Here is an 18,814-nt window from a genome sequence, read left to right on the forward strand (position 1 = left end):
TATGGCAAACCTCCTGCATTCACTTTGGTTCACTATCAGCGTATCAAAGTCACTCCCGACTTCCTCTCGGACGCTCTTTCACCTGAGCTGTTCTGAACACAGTGCAGTTTCAGGCCTGTCCTCCTGAACGGCCAGTTCAGGATATACAGAAAGGACATTTTTAAGATTTTAAAAAGCGACATGGATCCGAAGGCTGTAGCACTGTCTTTTGAGAAAATGTGGACCTCTGTATAAAGGTGAGTGACGTTTTTGAATGCAAGATCACTAAAATTCAGGTTAACTTAACAAATTTCAACAGCCTGGACACTGATACAACACCCAGTGATATCCCAAGGCCAATAGCTACAAGGAAGTTGACGCAATTCTCATCACCTACGATAGAGAAACTGACGACCCAATTCGCAAGTTGCAGATCTGGGTCCACATGTAAAGCATTTCCTCCTCACATTTTAAAACTAATTGCTAACGCTATTGCCCCCTCCTATTAATAGCTATTCTCAGCTTCTTTGCATTCTGGAATTGTCTCAAACTCATGGAAGAAAGCAAATGTAATTCCCCTTCTTAAGCAGGCCAGTGATGATTGTAAGGTTCTAGGAAACTTTAGACTGGTCTCACCATGGCATTCCTAGTGGAAGGCAACCTCTTGCACCTCTCACAATCGGAGTTTAGGGCTTGACATAGCACCGCACTCTTGGAAATCATCGAGTCCGTCAAAAGGTCTAGACTCAGGACTTAATGTAGCCTCGGTGCTATTGCAAGTGTCAGTGGCATTCAACACTGTGGATCACGATATCCTGTTACAAAGGTTGTAGTCCCTAGGGGTAGCTGGATCAGCTTTGAGCTGACTGGGCTCTTTTTTGGAAAATAGGGATCAGTCAGTATTCTATAAAACCTTTCTCCTCAGGAGTAAAACATTTGAGATGGGGGGTCCCTCAAGGCTCCTCTCTGAGGCTCACCCTTTTTAATGTTTATATTACCCAATTGCCATTTCTGGTTGAATCCTTTGGTTTCAAAGTCATATCATATCCTGATGATACACAGCTATTGCTCACATACAAGGAAAACGCACACAGGGCAAAACCAATGTTTCCACTCTGCATGAAAGCCCTACTGGTCTGGCTCAGGAAGAACCAGCTTCATTGCAATCTGGACAAAACAGATATTGTATTGTTCGGGTCTGGCTCCATACCAGGGTGGACAGGAGCCTGGTCCAGTAATAATTCCCATCTGCCTTCCCTAACTGAGGTGGAAAGAAATCTGGGCATCCTGTTTGACACTCAACTCTCCTTTAAAGCCCAGATTGCAGTGGTTGTGTAATCCTGCATCTGGGTTTTAAGAATGATTAGGAAATTCCTGAACTTCCTCCCACGCAAAGCTCAAGTTAACAGTGTTCAGGGCTCTAATTCTGTCAAGGTTAGACTATGTCAATGACCTGTACCTGGGAATACCAGACTGATCTTCTACAACATCTACAGGTTGTGCAGAACATGGCGGTCCGCCTCCTTTAGAAACATTCCCCTGTTTCTCATGTTCCAGAGCAGTTCCATTGGTTACCGGTCTGTAATTGTATTATGTTGAAAGCGCTTACAATGACTCACCAAGCCCTTCACAACAACGGACCCTGCTGCCTAAATGAGAGGATCTGTGAGTACAGAGCTGGTAGATCGCTACGTTTTAGTAATACTCGCGTGTTAACAGTCCCGCGTTTTAGGGAAAAATGTAGAGGGGGCTCCTTCTTCATGGTCCTGGCCACAAAAAGCTATAACCAGGTACCTGGCCATCTGAGATCCATCACAGATGAAGGAACCTTGAAAAGATCCCTAAAAACTCATTTAAGCTTTAACCGATCGTATTGTACCGGACTACTCATACAACCTCCCGTCTGTTCTTTTATGCCAAGCGCCAGGACACTCACTGAGTAGCCGTGCGCTCAATAAAAGCCATTCATTCATTCATTCATTTATTCATACCGATGATACAACCTCTACCCTGGATTTTGACTGACTCTGAGGCTGCTGGACCTTATGGCTTTCTGCATCGTGCTTGTGACACAGCAGTTCTTCGCGCTGGAGTTTCCAAGGTGGCTTTCACTCACAGAAGCTTTTTGTCTCAAGCGGAGCTCAGGTTTCCTGAATGCCTTTCTGCGGGTACCACTCCTGCCCAGAGCTCTCACCAAGACCAGCAATGACTGGTCCAAGTCAACCTTGTGACTCCGGACTGGGCTCAGAGAGTTTGGTATCCCAAGTTGATTAGCATGGCCACCAGTCCTCCGATCAGGTTGCCTCGTCAGGAGAATCTTCTGTCGAAGCAACAGGGGAGGGTTCTCCACCCAAACCTGTCAACACAATGCCTTCTTGCGTGGAGATTGAGGAGCGACAGTTGACAGCTTTTGACCTGTTTCCCGGAGTCTGTGATGTTATTCTGAAAGCCAGGCGTCCCTCCACAAAAACAGTATACACCTGCTGTTGGGGCAAGTTTGTGGCATGATGTGCAGAAAAACAGAGTGACCCCATTTCTGCTTCTCTTTCTCAGGATCCTCTCTTTATTCTTTGCCTTGCCCAGAAGGGCTCTGCTCTGGGCACCTCAAAGGTTTATCTTTCCGCTATCTCAGCCTTTCTGCGGTTGCCTGATCAGCCATCCCTCTTCATAGCCCCTATTGTACATAAGTTCTTGAAAGCGTTGCAACAAATGTTTCTTCTGTCTGCTTTTATCTTACCTCACTGGGATCTTAATGTAGTCCTGACATTCCTGATGTGTGCTCCCTTTGAGCCCTGGCACAACTGTCTGAGATGGCAAGAAGTCTTTCTTGCCATCATGACGGCCTTATTGGTGGCAATAACAACTTCTCGGAGGGTCAGTGAGCTTCTGACTTTGTCATCCATGCCGCCATACCTGAACATCTACCCAGACAAGCTGGTTCAATTAACGAGAGGTTCCTTCCTACCGAAAGTTGTCACTCCCTTTCATGTAGGCCAGCCCATCACTCTGTTTACTTTTTATGCTACTCGACATCCCTCCAAAGAAGAGGAGCATCATCACCGAAAAGAGGGTTGTCGATCTACGTTGACTGCACAAAATAGTTCCAGGTGGACAAATACATTTTCGTGGGGGATGTTGGAGCGAAGAAAGGAAATGCCATACAGCAGACCATCTCTGAATGGATCGTGCTATTCATTAAAATCTGCTACGTATTGGCCAAGAAGCAACCCCCAGAGAGCTTGCACACTCATTCCACCAGAGCCAAGGCTGAGACCACTACATTAGCACGCGGAGTCCCGGTCCTGGACATCTGGCAGGCAGCAGCGTTACCTCTCTGCACACGTTCACGAAACACTACTGCTTGGACAGTCAGGTCCGTAGGGATGGGCACTTTGCTTGTTCGGTACTGCAGGACATTTTTATTGAAATTGTTTTGCAGACCCATCTCCAGGGAGGTATTGCTTGGGTATCTATTCTAAGGTAAGGAATCTCTGGCTAGAAGTCTCTATCGGTTGAACAAGTTACTTCCCTTTCTTAATGCCTTATCTTATAGAGACTCTATTCAGCCACAGGTTCTTAACTGACCCACCCATCCTTCCCGCTCTGCAAACAGATTTCTAGCGATGTGGCTGTTACCCTGTCAGTGCCCTAAATTTTCCACATCATTGATCAGTGTTCTTTGTGGCTCCATGCTCCTCGCATGGAAAGTCGTGAAAAGAAACTGAGGTCACCGCGCTGGCGTGGTGCCTATTTAGGCATCACGCACGTATTATCCGGCACGGGCCACGCCAGCGACGCCACACAGAACCAATCAACGACCCGCACCGGCAATCAAGGGAACTACTCATGACAAAAACCCTGTATCCAGTCTGATGGCTGAGGATAATTCTAAGGTAAGGAATCTGCAGCTAGATAGAGTCTTTACCAGATAAGGTGTTACCGAAAGTAAGTATCTTGTTCTAAAGGACCTTGCGTACTTCAGTTAGTGAGTTGTTGAGGGTTTGGTTAACATTGTTTACACTGCTTTTGTGGACTCCATTACTAGGGGAATGTTACACATTTTTACAAATTAGCTTCACCTCCAGGGAGATGCTACTAGTTTTTATACATAAGGTTCACCTCCAGGAGACCACAGAGTTTGAGAACAAGGGATCACCTTCGACTCACTAGAGTACCCAAATGAGCCATTGACGATTATAACTTATAATGTAAGAGGCTTAAATAACCCCGTAAAGAGGAAATGCCTACTTCACAAACTCACATTGCTAAACACTGACATGGGCCTTCTTCAGGAGTCCCACCTGCTTCCGTCTGACCTCTGACCATACTCACCTAATATCCAAGATCTTTCCACACCAGGTTTTCTGTTCTTCTGGGAAGAAGACAGCTGGGGTGAACATTCTTATAAGAGGAGGTTGTATGTTCAAGGCTAAAACCACTGTAAAGATAAAGCAGATGGTTGGTGGTGTGTGACACTCTTAAAGCAAGACCTGTAGTGTTTGCTTCTATTTACTGGTTGAACCAGGGAGTGGACCATTTAGACTTTCTGTTGGAATGGGCAGATAGCCCCAAATGGTAGTGGGTGGAGACCTGAACCTAGTTGTGACTGGGGGAATGGATAGGATGCAAAACAATACAGGGGGTGGCTGTGATTTTAGGAATGGGGAAAGTCTACCTAGAGGACCTTGGTATAGTGGATGGGTGGTGATAGAGGTGTCCACTTGAGAGGCATTAGTCCCAACATTTGTTTGCCCATTAAAGTTATGCACAAATTGATCATATCCACCTAAACACTTGGCTACTCCCTGAGATCCAGGAAGTTTGTCCAAGGCCACTATATTTTTCTGACCATGGCCCGCTATCCTGTTTTGGAATTACCCACATCTCTTTGCAAAGAAGGGGGTACTTGGCACTTTAAAGAGGCATTTCTAAGTGACACAAAGTCATAAGTAACATTAGTAAAAGCATTAACGACTACATAACACAAAATGACATTGGGGAAATTCGTTCTAACACACTCTAGAATTTGATGAAATTAGTGTTCAGGAGGCAAACATCGAGAAGGTAAAAGACATTACATTTAAGGACAGAGCCAAGGAAAAATGCAGAATCTTATAAATGCACTTGGTTTCAAAAGAGGTAAAGGAAAGTTGTGGCCCTGGTGGGACAAATCCAGGTCTTGGAAACAAGATAGCCGTTTGTATGAGCTAGGTGAGAAACCAAGTAAACTTCTGTCTAATCTTCCTAGTCTGACACAGGCCAAAAGCCACCTACTTGAGGTCAAAAACAGGACAGGTATTATAGGTTCAGGGGAGGTGAAGAAATAATGCTGTTTCTATCCCTTGTATAGATAGCTGTATGAAAGAAACCCTGTAGCCCTGCAGTGCTGTAAAACATGTACAGAGTGCTGAACTCACTACTTGCTTAGCTGATTATCGTGAAAAGTTATTATATCAACCTATTTCCAAAGAAGAGGCTCTAGGGGCAAAATCTGGTCTGCGCCCCTTGAAGGCCTTGGGCCCAAATGGGCTAACGGCCCTTTTTTACAAAATCTTCAGTGCTCAGCTACTTCTCATCTTACTGAAAGTCTATCAAGAAATAATTGTAGAGACAAAAGTAATACCCACAATGGCGGCATCTACAGTCTCACTGATCTTAAAAGCAGGTAAACCACCTAGGAACTATGCCTTTTACAGGCCTTTATTGCTATTCAAGTTAGACATAAAAATTCTTACTAAAAGTGCACCGGCCTGGTTGCAATATATTATAAAAGACCCTGAACAATCAGCGTTTATAATTGGAAGAGAAGCTAGCAATAACACCAAAGATGCTCTTCACCTCTTGGACATTGGTAGCAAAGGGGTAGAAGTGTGGCCCTGAACTCCCTGGGCGTAGAGAAGGCATTTGACAGGGTAGTTTGAAGCTTCATGATGACACCCTGTGTGAGATTGTCCTGGGTGAGATCAGAGGATGGCTAATGGCAGTACACCACTCCCCTAGAGCAAGAATTAGAGTTAATGGGAGATGATCATTCTGGATGCAAATGGGGTGGGGCAGTAAACAGGGATGTTCCCTCTTCCTCCTCCTTTTTGCTCTCAAGCTGGAACCCCTAGCCCAAAGAGCAAATTTGAGGCGTAAAGTTGTCTGGTTCAAACTCACTATGTTTTTTGATGATATACTGGCATTGTTTGCAGATTTCTACAAATCACTCCTGCCATTTCTGGAGGAACCCGCAGAGTTCCAGAAGGTGTCTAGGTTTAAGATAAATTGGACTAAATCGGAGGGCCTCTACATCTCCTCTCCCTTATTTTCTGAGTTGGTAATTTAACCAAGAGGTGGTTCTAATAAGGTGGTTTCCACAATCTGATACCTGGGGTTGACAGAGGGCAAATGTATGGGTGACCAGGGAGGCTTATATGCATAGACTGAAGACTACAGTACAAACTGAACTTAATAGTTGCAGAAATAGAATTCTTTCCTGGCTGCAGTGTGTTGCAGCCATCAAAATGGCTGTGCTTTCCAAGAAACTGTATAATTTCCTGATCCTGCCACTGCATAGAAAAAAGGAATTTATTGATGAGTTCTTGCTTCGGTGCTTTCAAGTGCTTCAGACAGAGCAAAAAAAGGAAGATTTTGTAGACTACAATGTATAATTATTGAAACAAATCAATCTGTGATGTGGGTTATTGCAGGGGTACGTATGGACACCCAGAGTGGGGAGGGTCTGGTGGATCCTAATGATTGAAACATTTTTCAAAACAACCCAGGCGAGGAAACGATAGTTCTGGAAACAGTGGTCTTTGTTGTTAAACTATCTGACAAAGGATTTTTGACAGTTACTATGCCCAAGAGATTAGGGGCCTAAACAAACAGGAAGAATTCAAGTTGAACAATTATTATTTGAACAAAAAATACATTGGTGATTGAAAAGACTCTACACTAGTCCATTTAAAAAAATGCACGTAATTTATATATTTTAAAAGGGTTGATGTGGTTCCTATTGATGGTGGTGGTCTTTGAGAGGGGTTAGGTTCTGCTGAGGGCCAGGATATGGGAAATGTGTATATGTCTATAGTATGTTCTGAAATACAATACAAATAATGTATTTCAACCTAAAACTGCATAATGGGCCGCGCTAAATGCAATTTCAGCAAGCAGTGGAGTTGAGGGCCTTGACGGTATTTGAAGTAATGGTGAAATGTTAAGTATTTTAGTAGTTTCAAATCCGTTAATCTGTCTTTCTTCAGTTTTTCATAACTCTAGTGAAGAAACAAATGTCACTTTAATTGGAAAATGTAGGGCATTTTGTATCCTTCAGTAGGAAGTATCACACATTTTCTTTATAAATATTTATTTTTTGGCATTTTTCAAATAGAAGCATCAACGATCAAAACAATTGGCAAATGACAATCTTTATACTCACATAAGATATCGGGATGTTCTCTATTGTGTCAAACAATTGACCTGAATGTTAGTGCGTGTAGAAGGGGTAGGGCATTAGTCTTTTAAAGACGAGAACCCTCACTCACCCAAAGGTGACATGCTTCATCATTGGGTTCCCTCTTGCACACTGCAACCGCAAGGTTAGCTGTGTGGGCTACAACTCTTCCTGAAAGAAGAGGAGCGTGAGGTGTTTTGTTTGTGTATCATCCAATGAAAGTAGGGAGTGAGGGGCAGAGTGCAAATAAAGTGAAAACGTGTATTAAAACTAACTCACAGAAGATCAAAATTATTTTTAATGGGTGTCTCCGGTGGTTAGGACTAAAAAGCTAAGTGAATAGGGATCTGGATGTTCCCTATAGATGTAAGGTCGGCATGTTTCTGCCTAAGGTGACCTGTTGGTTCAATGGCATTCATCAGGACCCACTTCTTGTCACTCTGCTATTTATGATGAAAATAATAAGTGAACAAGTACCTTACTTAATTCTGAAGGCATCAATCTGAGTGGTACCAGCTGCAGTATGGTCCACTATCTGCAAGAAGCATACAACTTTGTTAAACTTCTTAAAATATATTCCAAAATTCCGTGTACTTATATACACCAATGTGTCCACCACCTCACAACACATGTGTGAATTCAAAAGTAATTAGGCATGCTTCTAAAGCATCTCACCAATAGGGTACTATTAATGTACCACCACCTTCCTGGGGTCCTTAACTGGTGATCCTCCAAAGTTAAATGATAATCTTGTCAGCACAGATAATAAGAATTACCATATATTCAAAATAATAGTCTTGAACTGTAAGGCAAAATGGCAAGATTCGTTGTGCACATGGGGATCAGAGTAACAGTTATCAGAATCGTATGAATTTTAACAGCTTTGACCAGTCTGGGATCTGAGAAAATGGGAACCTGGGGGCTCCATGGAGGCCCATTGGTGCAACCTGTGTGAGAGGAAAAGGAGAAGAAGAAGACGAAGAGGCAGATAGGGGGAAGTGTCGTGGGGGTTCTGTGCGTAGAAGGATTATCACACTTTACACATGAAAAAAGGTGTCACCACCTCTTCTCCTAAATCATGTAAGAGACAGTGTATTTCAATCTGTTTATTTTCAAGTGGAGGTAGGTTGAAGTCACTATAAAACATGCAAAAACTTTGTACTTACCTATATGAAGATTTGATAATAGATAAGTCACTTTGCTAACGAAAAAACTAGTAACATAAGAGCAAAGTAACAGTGATGATGAGTTTGTCTAAAAAAGTAACAGTTTGATTGTGTTTCCTCAACAGATGTTCACCATGCCAGTAAAAGGTGGCAACATAGGTAAGAACATTTTTCTTGCATCTTTAAAAAGTGTTGTTTGGAGTTAAACTGTGGTGCTGGATTCCCACACAAAGATTACCTTTAAGGAATGTTAAAATTACTTTGCCTAGTTAATTGATCATCCACTGAAAAAAGGCACTTTGTTGAACTTCTTTTTTATGCTTCATTTAAATCACACTCAATGCTAATATTTCAATTAACAACCCCCATGCACCAACCTGTAATACAACTGGCATTTGTTATAAATAGGCAGCTTAGCATGGTTATTATTCGATATTCCAATGTAATATATTTTAAAAATCGTAAATAAAGTTATGCTCATCATATGAGTCCAAAATGGTTGCTTGTCACCATACTCTTTGCCCTCCATACTGCCAGATATACTGGTATTAAGCTTTTCATTTACATCCAGGAGTCATCCCTGATATTCTTCTGCTCTTATTTATGGTGAACATCCCTTCAGTAGTTTTCCTTATTGTTACATTTAGATTAATCTTTTCATCCACGTCAAAGCAATTCTTGTTTTAGATCCCGCTATTTCAAGCCGTTGGTAGTAAAGGAAGCTTATGTACTAGTGTCACCTTAGAATCTGGTAATATTTATGCACCTGATGCCATGACTCACTACAGTTGCTCTTTTCAGGAAGTCCTGCACATTGGGAAAATCACAATTTCTTAGTAAGACCCTCACCACGAGTGACCATTTAATTCCGATGGATCAGGTAACAGTAATTATCAGCTCCATTGCAATTTTGCGATTACGTGAACACCACAGGCCTGTTAACTTCTAACAAGAAAGTATGATTGTTACAGCATCATTTAAAAAATTCTGATGAAGGAGGAAAAGCAAACAGCCAAAGGCCACTGTCCGTCTCCTGGTGTGGTATGTGTAACCATAAGGCGCTCACCTAAACAGTCATCCACAGACTGATCAACACCTATCAATGGAAAAGCACAGATCAGTTATTTTATCTTCTCTGTCAAACAATGACTAGCCCTACATCTACAACGACACTATCGTTGATAACAATGTTGCCATCAGAGACACCCTTTGATGACAACACAGCGTTAAAGATACTGATGATGAAACTGTTGACAGTGGCATTGATGATGACAATACCGGTAACATCTTCACTGTCTACTACGATAGTATTTGTCTACTAAGCAACCTGTCAGATTTTCAAAGTTCACCCTCATTTATTATAATAGAACAAGAATAGGGAGATGTTTATGAGGATGTTGCACATTTGATTTGTGCGCAGTGGCCTTACTGTAAGTTCTGTTGTCAGCAATAATTTAGAACGCCACTTGCATTGGCCTATCAGAAGCAAGCCTAATATCAGAAAGGTAGAAATCAGTCAAAGGTACAGTACGCTAGCAGACGACACTGACTTCCCACAGATTCATGCTGTCCCACCCTCTCATTCATCCTCGCTGACTCCATGTGGGGAAAGAGTTAAAATGTCTTAGAGGAACGGAGTGCTATCATTATGGATCAATTGGTCAGCCATGTAGTGAAGGAAAGGCTCAGGCCTCTGCCCACTACACCTTGTAGGGTGAAACCATCTCTGCTTGCTGCAAGTCAAAATCATCTTTATGATGACAAGAAGCCTGCAAATCTCTCCTCAAATCCCAGGGAAACAATGGGGCATATTATCAAGCCAGGCGATAAAATTATCCCGCTTTAGCAGCAGAAAACTGCCGCTAAAACGGCGATAATGGGCTTGATAATATGCTCTATGGAATTCCAATTGAAGCCCATGTTAGATGTCCTTCACATCTAACATGGGCTTCAATTGGAATTCCATAGAGCATATTATCAAGCCCATTATCGCCGTTTTAGTGGCAGTTTTCTGCCGCTAAAGCAGCGATAATTTTATCGCCTGGCTTGTTAATATGCCCCAATGTTTTTTATTCCTTGCCAGAAAGAAATTGAATGAGTGAACCGGATAGTTTAATGAATACAACACAAACCTCTTGTTCAAAAACGAGATATATTTCAGCTCCTGATGGAAGGGAAGCTCATGACATTGGATTTGAATGACACTTTTTTCATAAATTCTTATGCACCCCAAACTTCCAAAATATCTGAGATTCGAACCGGCTTGTTGCCATTACCATTTCAGAGTGCTCCTGTTTGGTTTCAAATCCGACTGGAATCACTGACATAATATCGATCCAACAAATATCGAAAACCAAAATATCAGAAATTAAATATCACTAACAAAAATATTGACTCAGTATACTTAATTATAAAACCCACCAATATGAAGAACACACATCACATTTTTAAAAATATCGAAAACAAAATTATTTGAACCAAAATTATAGGAAGCAAAAATACCTTCAACTTTAAATAAACATAAAATAAGTAATTAGATGTTAATTAATAAAACACTAAAAAACAACTTTTCACAAAAAACTATTATTTTAAATAAACCCAAAACATGTTATACACATATTTAAATTAATGTAAATATATTATATCAACAAAATATTTACCATTCAGCCTACAAATTTAAAAATCCTAAAATACATACAATAAGCCCCTAATAATTAACATTAACTACAAACAAGTAAACACCTACCTAAATATTACTAAATATACATATACTATTAATTTTATAAACAAAAATATGAAACTGTATCTTACACATAAATAGTAAAACACAAATTAGTGTTTACCATAGAAAGGTTCAACCGATTATTTTTTAAATATAGTAAACAACGAATAAAATTAAACTATAAACAACTTTATCCGATAAAATCAAACAAACAAATAAATCAACAATATAAAGGGCACACTATTTAGAACAACTAAATACTTTAAAAATGACAAACGCTGCAAGACGGAGAAACTCTGCCGTATTCTTTTTACAAACCACTAAAGAAGAACAATATACATCTCAACAACTACATAACCAAGTAAGTAACACTTATATTAAAACTAAAACATAAGTGTTAACAAACCTAAAAATTTAAAATAGCATATAAATATTAATACACTTTCCAACTTTTATCTTTTTTACACAGAACTCCTAGAAGAAAAAATCTACAATTTGCAAACCAATAAACTACTAGAAAATATCAACTATCACAAACCTGAAAAAAGAAATAAGAAAGTAAGTATACATACATAAAAAGCTAATGATAAACTCACCCAAAGAGCAAACAAAAACAAACCTACCGACCTCAACCCCTACAAACTATCAACAAAGTACCATTTCAAATATAATTTATGTTTTTCTTTTGAGTCCACAGAAACAAAAGCACCTGCTGCACATTAAAACACCTCCAAAGGAAAAGCTGCAAAACCGGGTTTAACATCTCACCAGAACATACATGTAAGTATACAAAATAGAAGTAAAGCATTTTTAAACATGTCAATGACAAACGTGCAATAGTTCACAGATATATATTTATACTATTACAATACTTCACAATACAATGACAGAAGCAGCCAAATTCATCACTTCACAGAAAGGAAAACAGTTACTAAACCACATGGGCAACACCTACAGTCAAGAAAGTGCATCATCAGAATCTACAAGCTAAAAATGTGCTAAATGTTATTCTAATGCATGGTATAGGAGGGCAACTACAAAAGATGATGTAGTAATTCATGTAAGTGAGCACAACACAAGATGATGTAGCAATTCATGTTGGAGAGTACAATACAATTGATGTTGAAGACGCTGTTGACAGTGGCACTCATGATGACAACACTGTTAACATCTTCACTGTCTACTGCGAAACGACTGTTAGCGATAGCACTGCCAAATCACCCTTAAATGTGACTGAAATAGACATATGAGAAATTTTGCAAGATATAAGAGAGTAGCTCCCAGGACTGCAAAAGGAAAATCTTGAAGGATAGTTTACTGAGAGTCCCCGAACACATAACAGGGCAACTACAACCTGTCCCCACTTTAAAAAGATTAATTGCATGAACTAAAAAAGCCACCAGCGATATCCCACCTACCCCTAGACGATACCAAGACATAGACATACCTGAACAATTAATAGTTACACATAGTGAGGAACATTTCCTTGCACATTACCATTTACTCAGATATATACCATTCATGGTGAATATCAAGACCCAAAGGGGCATATGTATCAAATACCGTGATTGCGATTCTCAAATAGCGATTTTTAGAGAATCGCTATCTGAGAATCGCAAAACGGGATGTAATAAAAAATTCGCAAATATTTTGTGATTCCTTGGCATTCCTTAATTGCGATTAGCAAATTGCGAATCGCAATTAAGGAATACCTTCCCATTCATTCCTATGGGCTAGGAGGCCCATAGAAATGAATGGGAAGACATTCTCAATTTGCGATTCGCAATTAGAGAATCGCAAATTGAGAATGCAATTTCAAGGGTGCCAGGGTGTCAAAAGGACACCCTGTTGCACCCCTGAAATGTGCGTGTGTGCACATGTGGCACACATACATGCTCTAAGGTCGGCGCTCCCGACCAGCTCATTACAATGCGACCAAACAGTTACTGTTCGGTCGCATTGCACTTTTCACTTTTCTCAATGGGAGCTCGTGTTACAGCCAGAAACCGGCCGTTACACAAGCTCGCATTGAGAAAAGGGAAGTGCCGTTCATCCCTGCACCACGCGGCAGGCACTTCAAGATGCCTGCCACAGGGTGCAGAGAACAACAGGGTGTATCGGCCTCAAACCAGAGACCTTGCACCCAAGGGGGCCCTGTTGCGGGAATGTACGACATGCTACAATTTAAAGCCAAACTCTTCATATATAACAAAAAATACATAACTTATAAATGAAAGCTAAAAGCAAATGTGAAATAAATTTTGACCTACAAAAGTCCTCAAGATGTACAACAAACTGTAAACCAACATACCAAATCTATTTTTTTTTAGATAATAAATATATAATATAACAACTGTGTAAAATAACAATATTAATAAAGACTGATAATAATACAAATATGTATAATTATTTTTAAAAAGTTACTATCTCCAACCAAAATAGATGAAACAAAATTCAATCTATCACATAAAATAATAATACATAATCCAAAGAATTCTACATGACAATCACATATATCTCATATAAACAATGTTATATCATATTTCTTACCCAGAATAAATTTAAATGATTAAAACTTACTGTTCTACAGCTGCAGATCTTTCTCTGACTCCATGTAACAAAAATTAGTAATCCACAAAAAATAAGATAAATGAATCCAAAAATATCCCCCAAAAAATGCAAAAATATAATGATTCCATTCAAAATCCCTCAAAGTAATCCAGGGTATCAAGGTCCCATAAAAACCCCCAAAAAACAGTTTTAAAAAAAGAACTGCGCCAGTAAACCCCCAAAAACGGATATCAAAGTAAAAACCATTGGTTTATCAAAGTAAAAACCATTGGTTTATTATAAACCAAACTGATTTCCTTTTAAAAAGAAAACAACTCCAGATGCCCATAGAATGCGTTAGTTGACTAAAACCTCTAAAATAAATTGACTAAACCCACCTGCAAAGTACAATACATCCCAAACGCACATATACATCACTGTTAATCATCAAAATATAAGTAACATACCACAATTTAACAGAATTTAGGGGCTGATTATGAGTTTGGCTGTCTTCCGACCGCCGCACTCGCGGTTAGGCAGCAGTGGTGGTCAACTGTCTGCCGGATTATTACTTTCAAAGCTGTACCGGCGGTGGACCGCCGTCTCGGACAGGGAACTGCCTTTCCCTGGCAATGGTGCAGAAGAGGCCCAATGTAACATGCTGACCTGGACTGGCACAGTCCTGCTGAGCAAATTACAAGTTCCTCCACTGCCAACCATTTCATGGTGGGCTCCCTGTCAAGAAAAGGCTGGTGGTGGAGGAACCAAGGTACCCCTGCAATGGGAATGCATTCAGGGGGTACACCTTGTGCCCCCCTTTCTGCTTGCCCCCCCAGTTCCAGCACGGCATGGACGTCACTGTCCATGCCATGCTGGAAAATATTTGCCGTTCCCATTGCAGTGCCTGTTTTTCTGGCACCGCCATGGGAACGGCAAAAAGACTGTCTCCCTGCACGAGAAAAACTCATTATCAGGCAGGCGTCCTTTGTGTGGATTTGATGCCGCTGCGCCGGTGGAAAGCCATCACAACTGCGCCAAAGTCGTAATCAGCCCCATAGTAATACATTATTAAAACTGTGTAAAAAAAATGCAAACAACATATTAGTGTAAAACACTAACACCAATATATCTAAATATACGAAAAAACAACAAACAACACGATAACTAACTTTTAACCTTCCTTCCTAAATCCACCCTACCCTCAAAACCCTTAAAAAGTCCTTAAAAGACTTACTGTTCAGACGAACAGCAGCATCTTAACCTGACTTGGTTCCTGGGCAAGGAGACTGAAAATAACTAAGAGTGAGCATAGTTGGCAGAGTGCCACTACACAGAATTCTGCGGAATTGAACAAATACTCCGTGAACTCCGTTCCGTCTCATCCCAATTAATAAAACAGAAACCTCACATACTCTAGATAAAATAAGAAGTAACTCTATCTTTACATGCAAAAATGCATATAGTCATCTCACAAAAGTGAAAATGAAAATGCAGCAAGCAGTGAGAAAGGTGATGATTTTGATGTCCTCCCTAACCTAGGGAGAGAACCAAGCAGATGCCTTAAACAGTGAACACAAAGAGTACATCATGCTGGGGCCGTGGCCAAGCAGGGACTGGAAATGGCCGCGTAGTCTGTGAGCTCCGTCGTCCGCCTCAGCCCTCGACTATCCTGTACACTGATCCGCAGTGCCCAGACGCGCTCCCGGGTGCCGGACCTCTAGCGGAGCCCATCCCTCCCAGCCCGGTGCATGGAAGACCGACGACAAGGGAGCAGGAGCCCCTTCAGGGTCGCGGCCTGCTTGCGGCTCGGCAGCCAGGGCCCGTGGTAGCGGCAACGGCCGCTGTGGAGATCCGGGCCGCTCCTCCCCTTTCAGCGACAAAGTCGTGGCCCGGGCTGCGGCTGTGACCCCCCCCCCGCGCTGGCGCCGCCTGAGGGAATCTGCCCGCTCCGGAGGAATGGTGGCACTGATGGACCCCCATGAGCCATGAGTAACCCCCGCTAAGTTCCGAATTGAGCGCGCCGGCTGCGAGACTTAAAATGGCGGCGGCGCGGCTCCAGCAGTGAAGCCTCCTGTTTGGTACCCGGATTGAGGGCGGCCTTTGGCGGCGGCCCACGGAGGGGCCCACCTCTAATATAGCGGATACTTCATCTGGTTTTGGGCGGTCGCTGGGGCTGCCGGGACCGTGCTCGAACGGTGGCTCCAGTGCTGACCTCGCTGCACGGTGCACTGGAGGGGATCCTGGCCCTATGGTAATGCTGCAGGTGCGATACCGCGACACAGCGGTTTTGAACCGAGACGCACCAACTGGTGGTGCGCCCCTGATGCTGGCGGCCTGATCTGGGGACATTGAATTCCTCGCTCTTACTGCATTGTGGCAGGTTTTGGGGCGCACTGCACTGGACAGCCGGGGGCAACTGCAGGTGCTTTATTGTACCACCGTGGATGGCAATTGAAAGGAGTGGCATTGCGGCGCCCCTGGCATGGTGTGGGACCTGGGGGTGGAACTGCCGGTAACTGCTCACTGAGAGGAGACTGTGGTCTCACTGCGATGCTCTCTTGAATACACCCTCTTCACCAACCTCAACACGACCTGAGGGGCACCTAGCGTGGGCCGCTTGTGTGGAACAGCATCGACCCGGGGGGTGACTCTTCCTTCTCCTTACCCGCGGCTGGCAGGTTCGAGATTTGCGGGGCCCCTCTTCTGGCCCCCCATGCCGTCTTCCCCATTGGTGCGATTGGAGGCGACCTAGGGTGCGGCGCCCACTCCGCGGGCCCGGTGAGGCTCGTCCCTTGGGACTGCGGGGGACCTCTTGGCCTGTGAACTGACTGAGCTGCCTAGCGGCCGCGGAGCAGAACTTGAATGCACAAGCCATTGGTGCGAAACCACCTGTGTTGATCCTGACGCACCGGTCGGGGAACTGCTTCGCCTGTCCGCCCCCCCCGTTTCTCGCCCGGCGGCGGCTCAAATTTGGCGCCATGACGGACCGTGTCAGAGGATCCGGTACCAGGGGAGCGAAGTTAGTCCGAACAAACTACCTGGACAGGTACACCATATCTAAGGACCTACAGCGGGGACACCAGCCTGAAGAGGGCGAGCGGGGAGGGCCTGGAGCTGAAGAACAGGAACACTCCCTTAAAGATGTCATGGAGGCAATAACGGGGGTCAGGACCTCTTTGGACTCAGTGGGCATTGACGTCAACCTTATCAGGACCGACATGGGGAAACGTAATGAAAAGGTGAAGCAGGTGGAGATCACGACTGCCGGCCTGGTGAGTGACGTTGCACTGTTGCAAAGGGAGGTCCCTGATCTGCGTGATTCCCGGAGCCTCACGGACCTCAAGCTGGATGACTACGAAGGCCGTCTTCACCGCAATAATCTCCACATCATAGGAGTTCCGGAGCAATCAGAGGGGCAAACTCCTGACCTGTTTGTCGAGGACCTTATTCTCAATCACCTGCGACCCAAGGGACTCAGTAAATTATTTGTGATCGAGCGGGCCCACAGGGTCCCGGGTGGCCGACCAAAGCCGGGCGCTTCCCCGCGGCCTATGTTGGCCCAAGTCCTGAACTATCGAGACCGAGATGTGATCCTCCAGAATTCCAGGGCCGGCGCCCCCCTCCGGTATGAAAATGCCGATATCTCCTTCTTCCCGGACTTCACGCAAAGGGTACAGAAACAGCGGAGACTATTTTTGTCTGTTAAGCGCGTTCTGAGAGAGAAAGGCCTAAAGTACTCGATGCTGTTCCCGGCCCGCCTCCGGGTTGAGGCAGAGGGGAGAGCTTGGTTTTTTGATCGGCCTGAAGACGTAGCTGACTGGATTGAGTATCGTGGGACTAAAAGCCCTGCGGTGGGGGGAGCCGGAGGCCCTGATGATAACGGACCGGCCTGAGGAGGAGCCTCGATAAGGACAGGTTTCTTTGCAGCTTGGGGGGGATCTATGGTACCTCACCTAAACTGGACTACTGATTTATTATTGGACATATGCCAATTGTTTAATAGAGGTGTGACAGTGATGTGGCTTAGGGCATGGACACGAAGCTCCCTGCTTTTCCCCTTTGGATCGTTTTTTCCTTCTTTCTTTGAACTTTTAGGGTGACAGGCACTCTGCAAGGTGTTTATGGGCAGTTTCGAGCCCGCAGGGCAGGGCAGCGGGGCGGGGGGTTGTTGGGTGAGGGTCTTTTTTTTTGCCTACCTGATTCTAGGGATTTTTGTTTGTTGTTCTCGACGTTATGATGATGGTGCAGTTTCTATTTTCGGAAGGTATCACTGCTACATTCCGCAAACGTATCAATGGGGGTCCAGCGTAACAAGGAAGTTAGAATTCTAAGTTGGAATGTAAACGGGTTGGGGGACAAAATCAAAAGTAGTATAGTATTGCAACAGGTTCGGAGGCTGTCACCGGATATTGTTTTACTTCAGGAAACTCACCTCATTAGCCACACTTGTAAAGCTATGCATAGATGGGGCTATTCTATGATCGCTCATGCAGGGTTTGCGTCTAACCCCAGAGGGGTGGGCATTATGCAAAAGAAATCATTCCCTTTCTCACCTACTTCCACCTATGTGGATGACCGAGGTAGATATGTTGGTATCACGGGCACATGGGAGGGGCGAATCATCACCTTCATGTCCATTTATGCACCCCCAGGGTTACAGGCCACCACATTCTCCGACCTCAGCGCGGTACTGTTAACATTGCCGGAAGGGCACCTTGTGCTCGGCGGAGACTTTAACTCCGTTGTATCAGGTACACTGGACAGATACCCCCCACGCACGCTCCCTCCCACCACGCAATCTTTCTCTAGTTTCCTGGAGGCGATGGGATTAGTAGATGGATGAAGGACATACTACCCTGACAAGGTCCAACACACTTTCCACTCGTGCGCCCACAATAGCCTTTCGCGGATAGACTATATTGTTGTCCCTGCCCCGCAGGTGACGGACATACACCAGAT

At 43.5% G+C, this 18,814-nt stretch overlaps 1 protein-coding gene across 2 annotated transcripts in view; it reads left to right on the top strand.

The window, feature by feature from the left end:
* LOC146860716 (uncharacterized) overlaps window positions 1–18,814 on the top strand; it is a 424,775-nt gene that overhangs the window by 285,810 nt on the left and 120,151 nt on the right. For both annotated transcript variants that reach the window (XM_085646366.1, XM_085646367.1), the window contains exon 3: window positions 8,709–8,742. In XM_085646366.1, coding sequence (XP_085502492.1) covers window positions 8,709–8,742 — 34 coding nt within the window. The remainder of the gene's footprint in view (window positions 1–8,708; window positions 8,743–18,814) is intronic.

This window comes from Triturus cristatus, chromosome 3_1, assembly GCF_964204655.1.
Source record: "Triturus cristatus chromosome 3_1, aTriCri1.1, whole genome shotgun sequence".
NCBI lineage: Eukaryota > Metazoa > Chordata > Amphibia > Caudata > Salamandridae > Triturus > Triturus cristatus.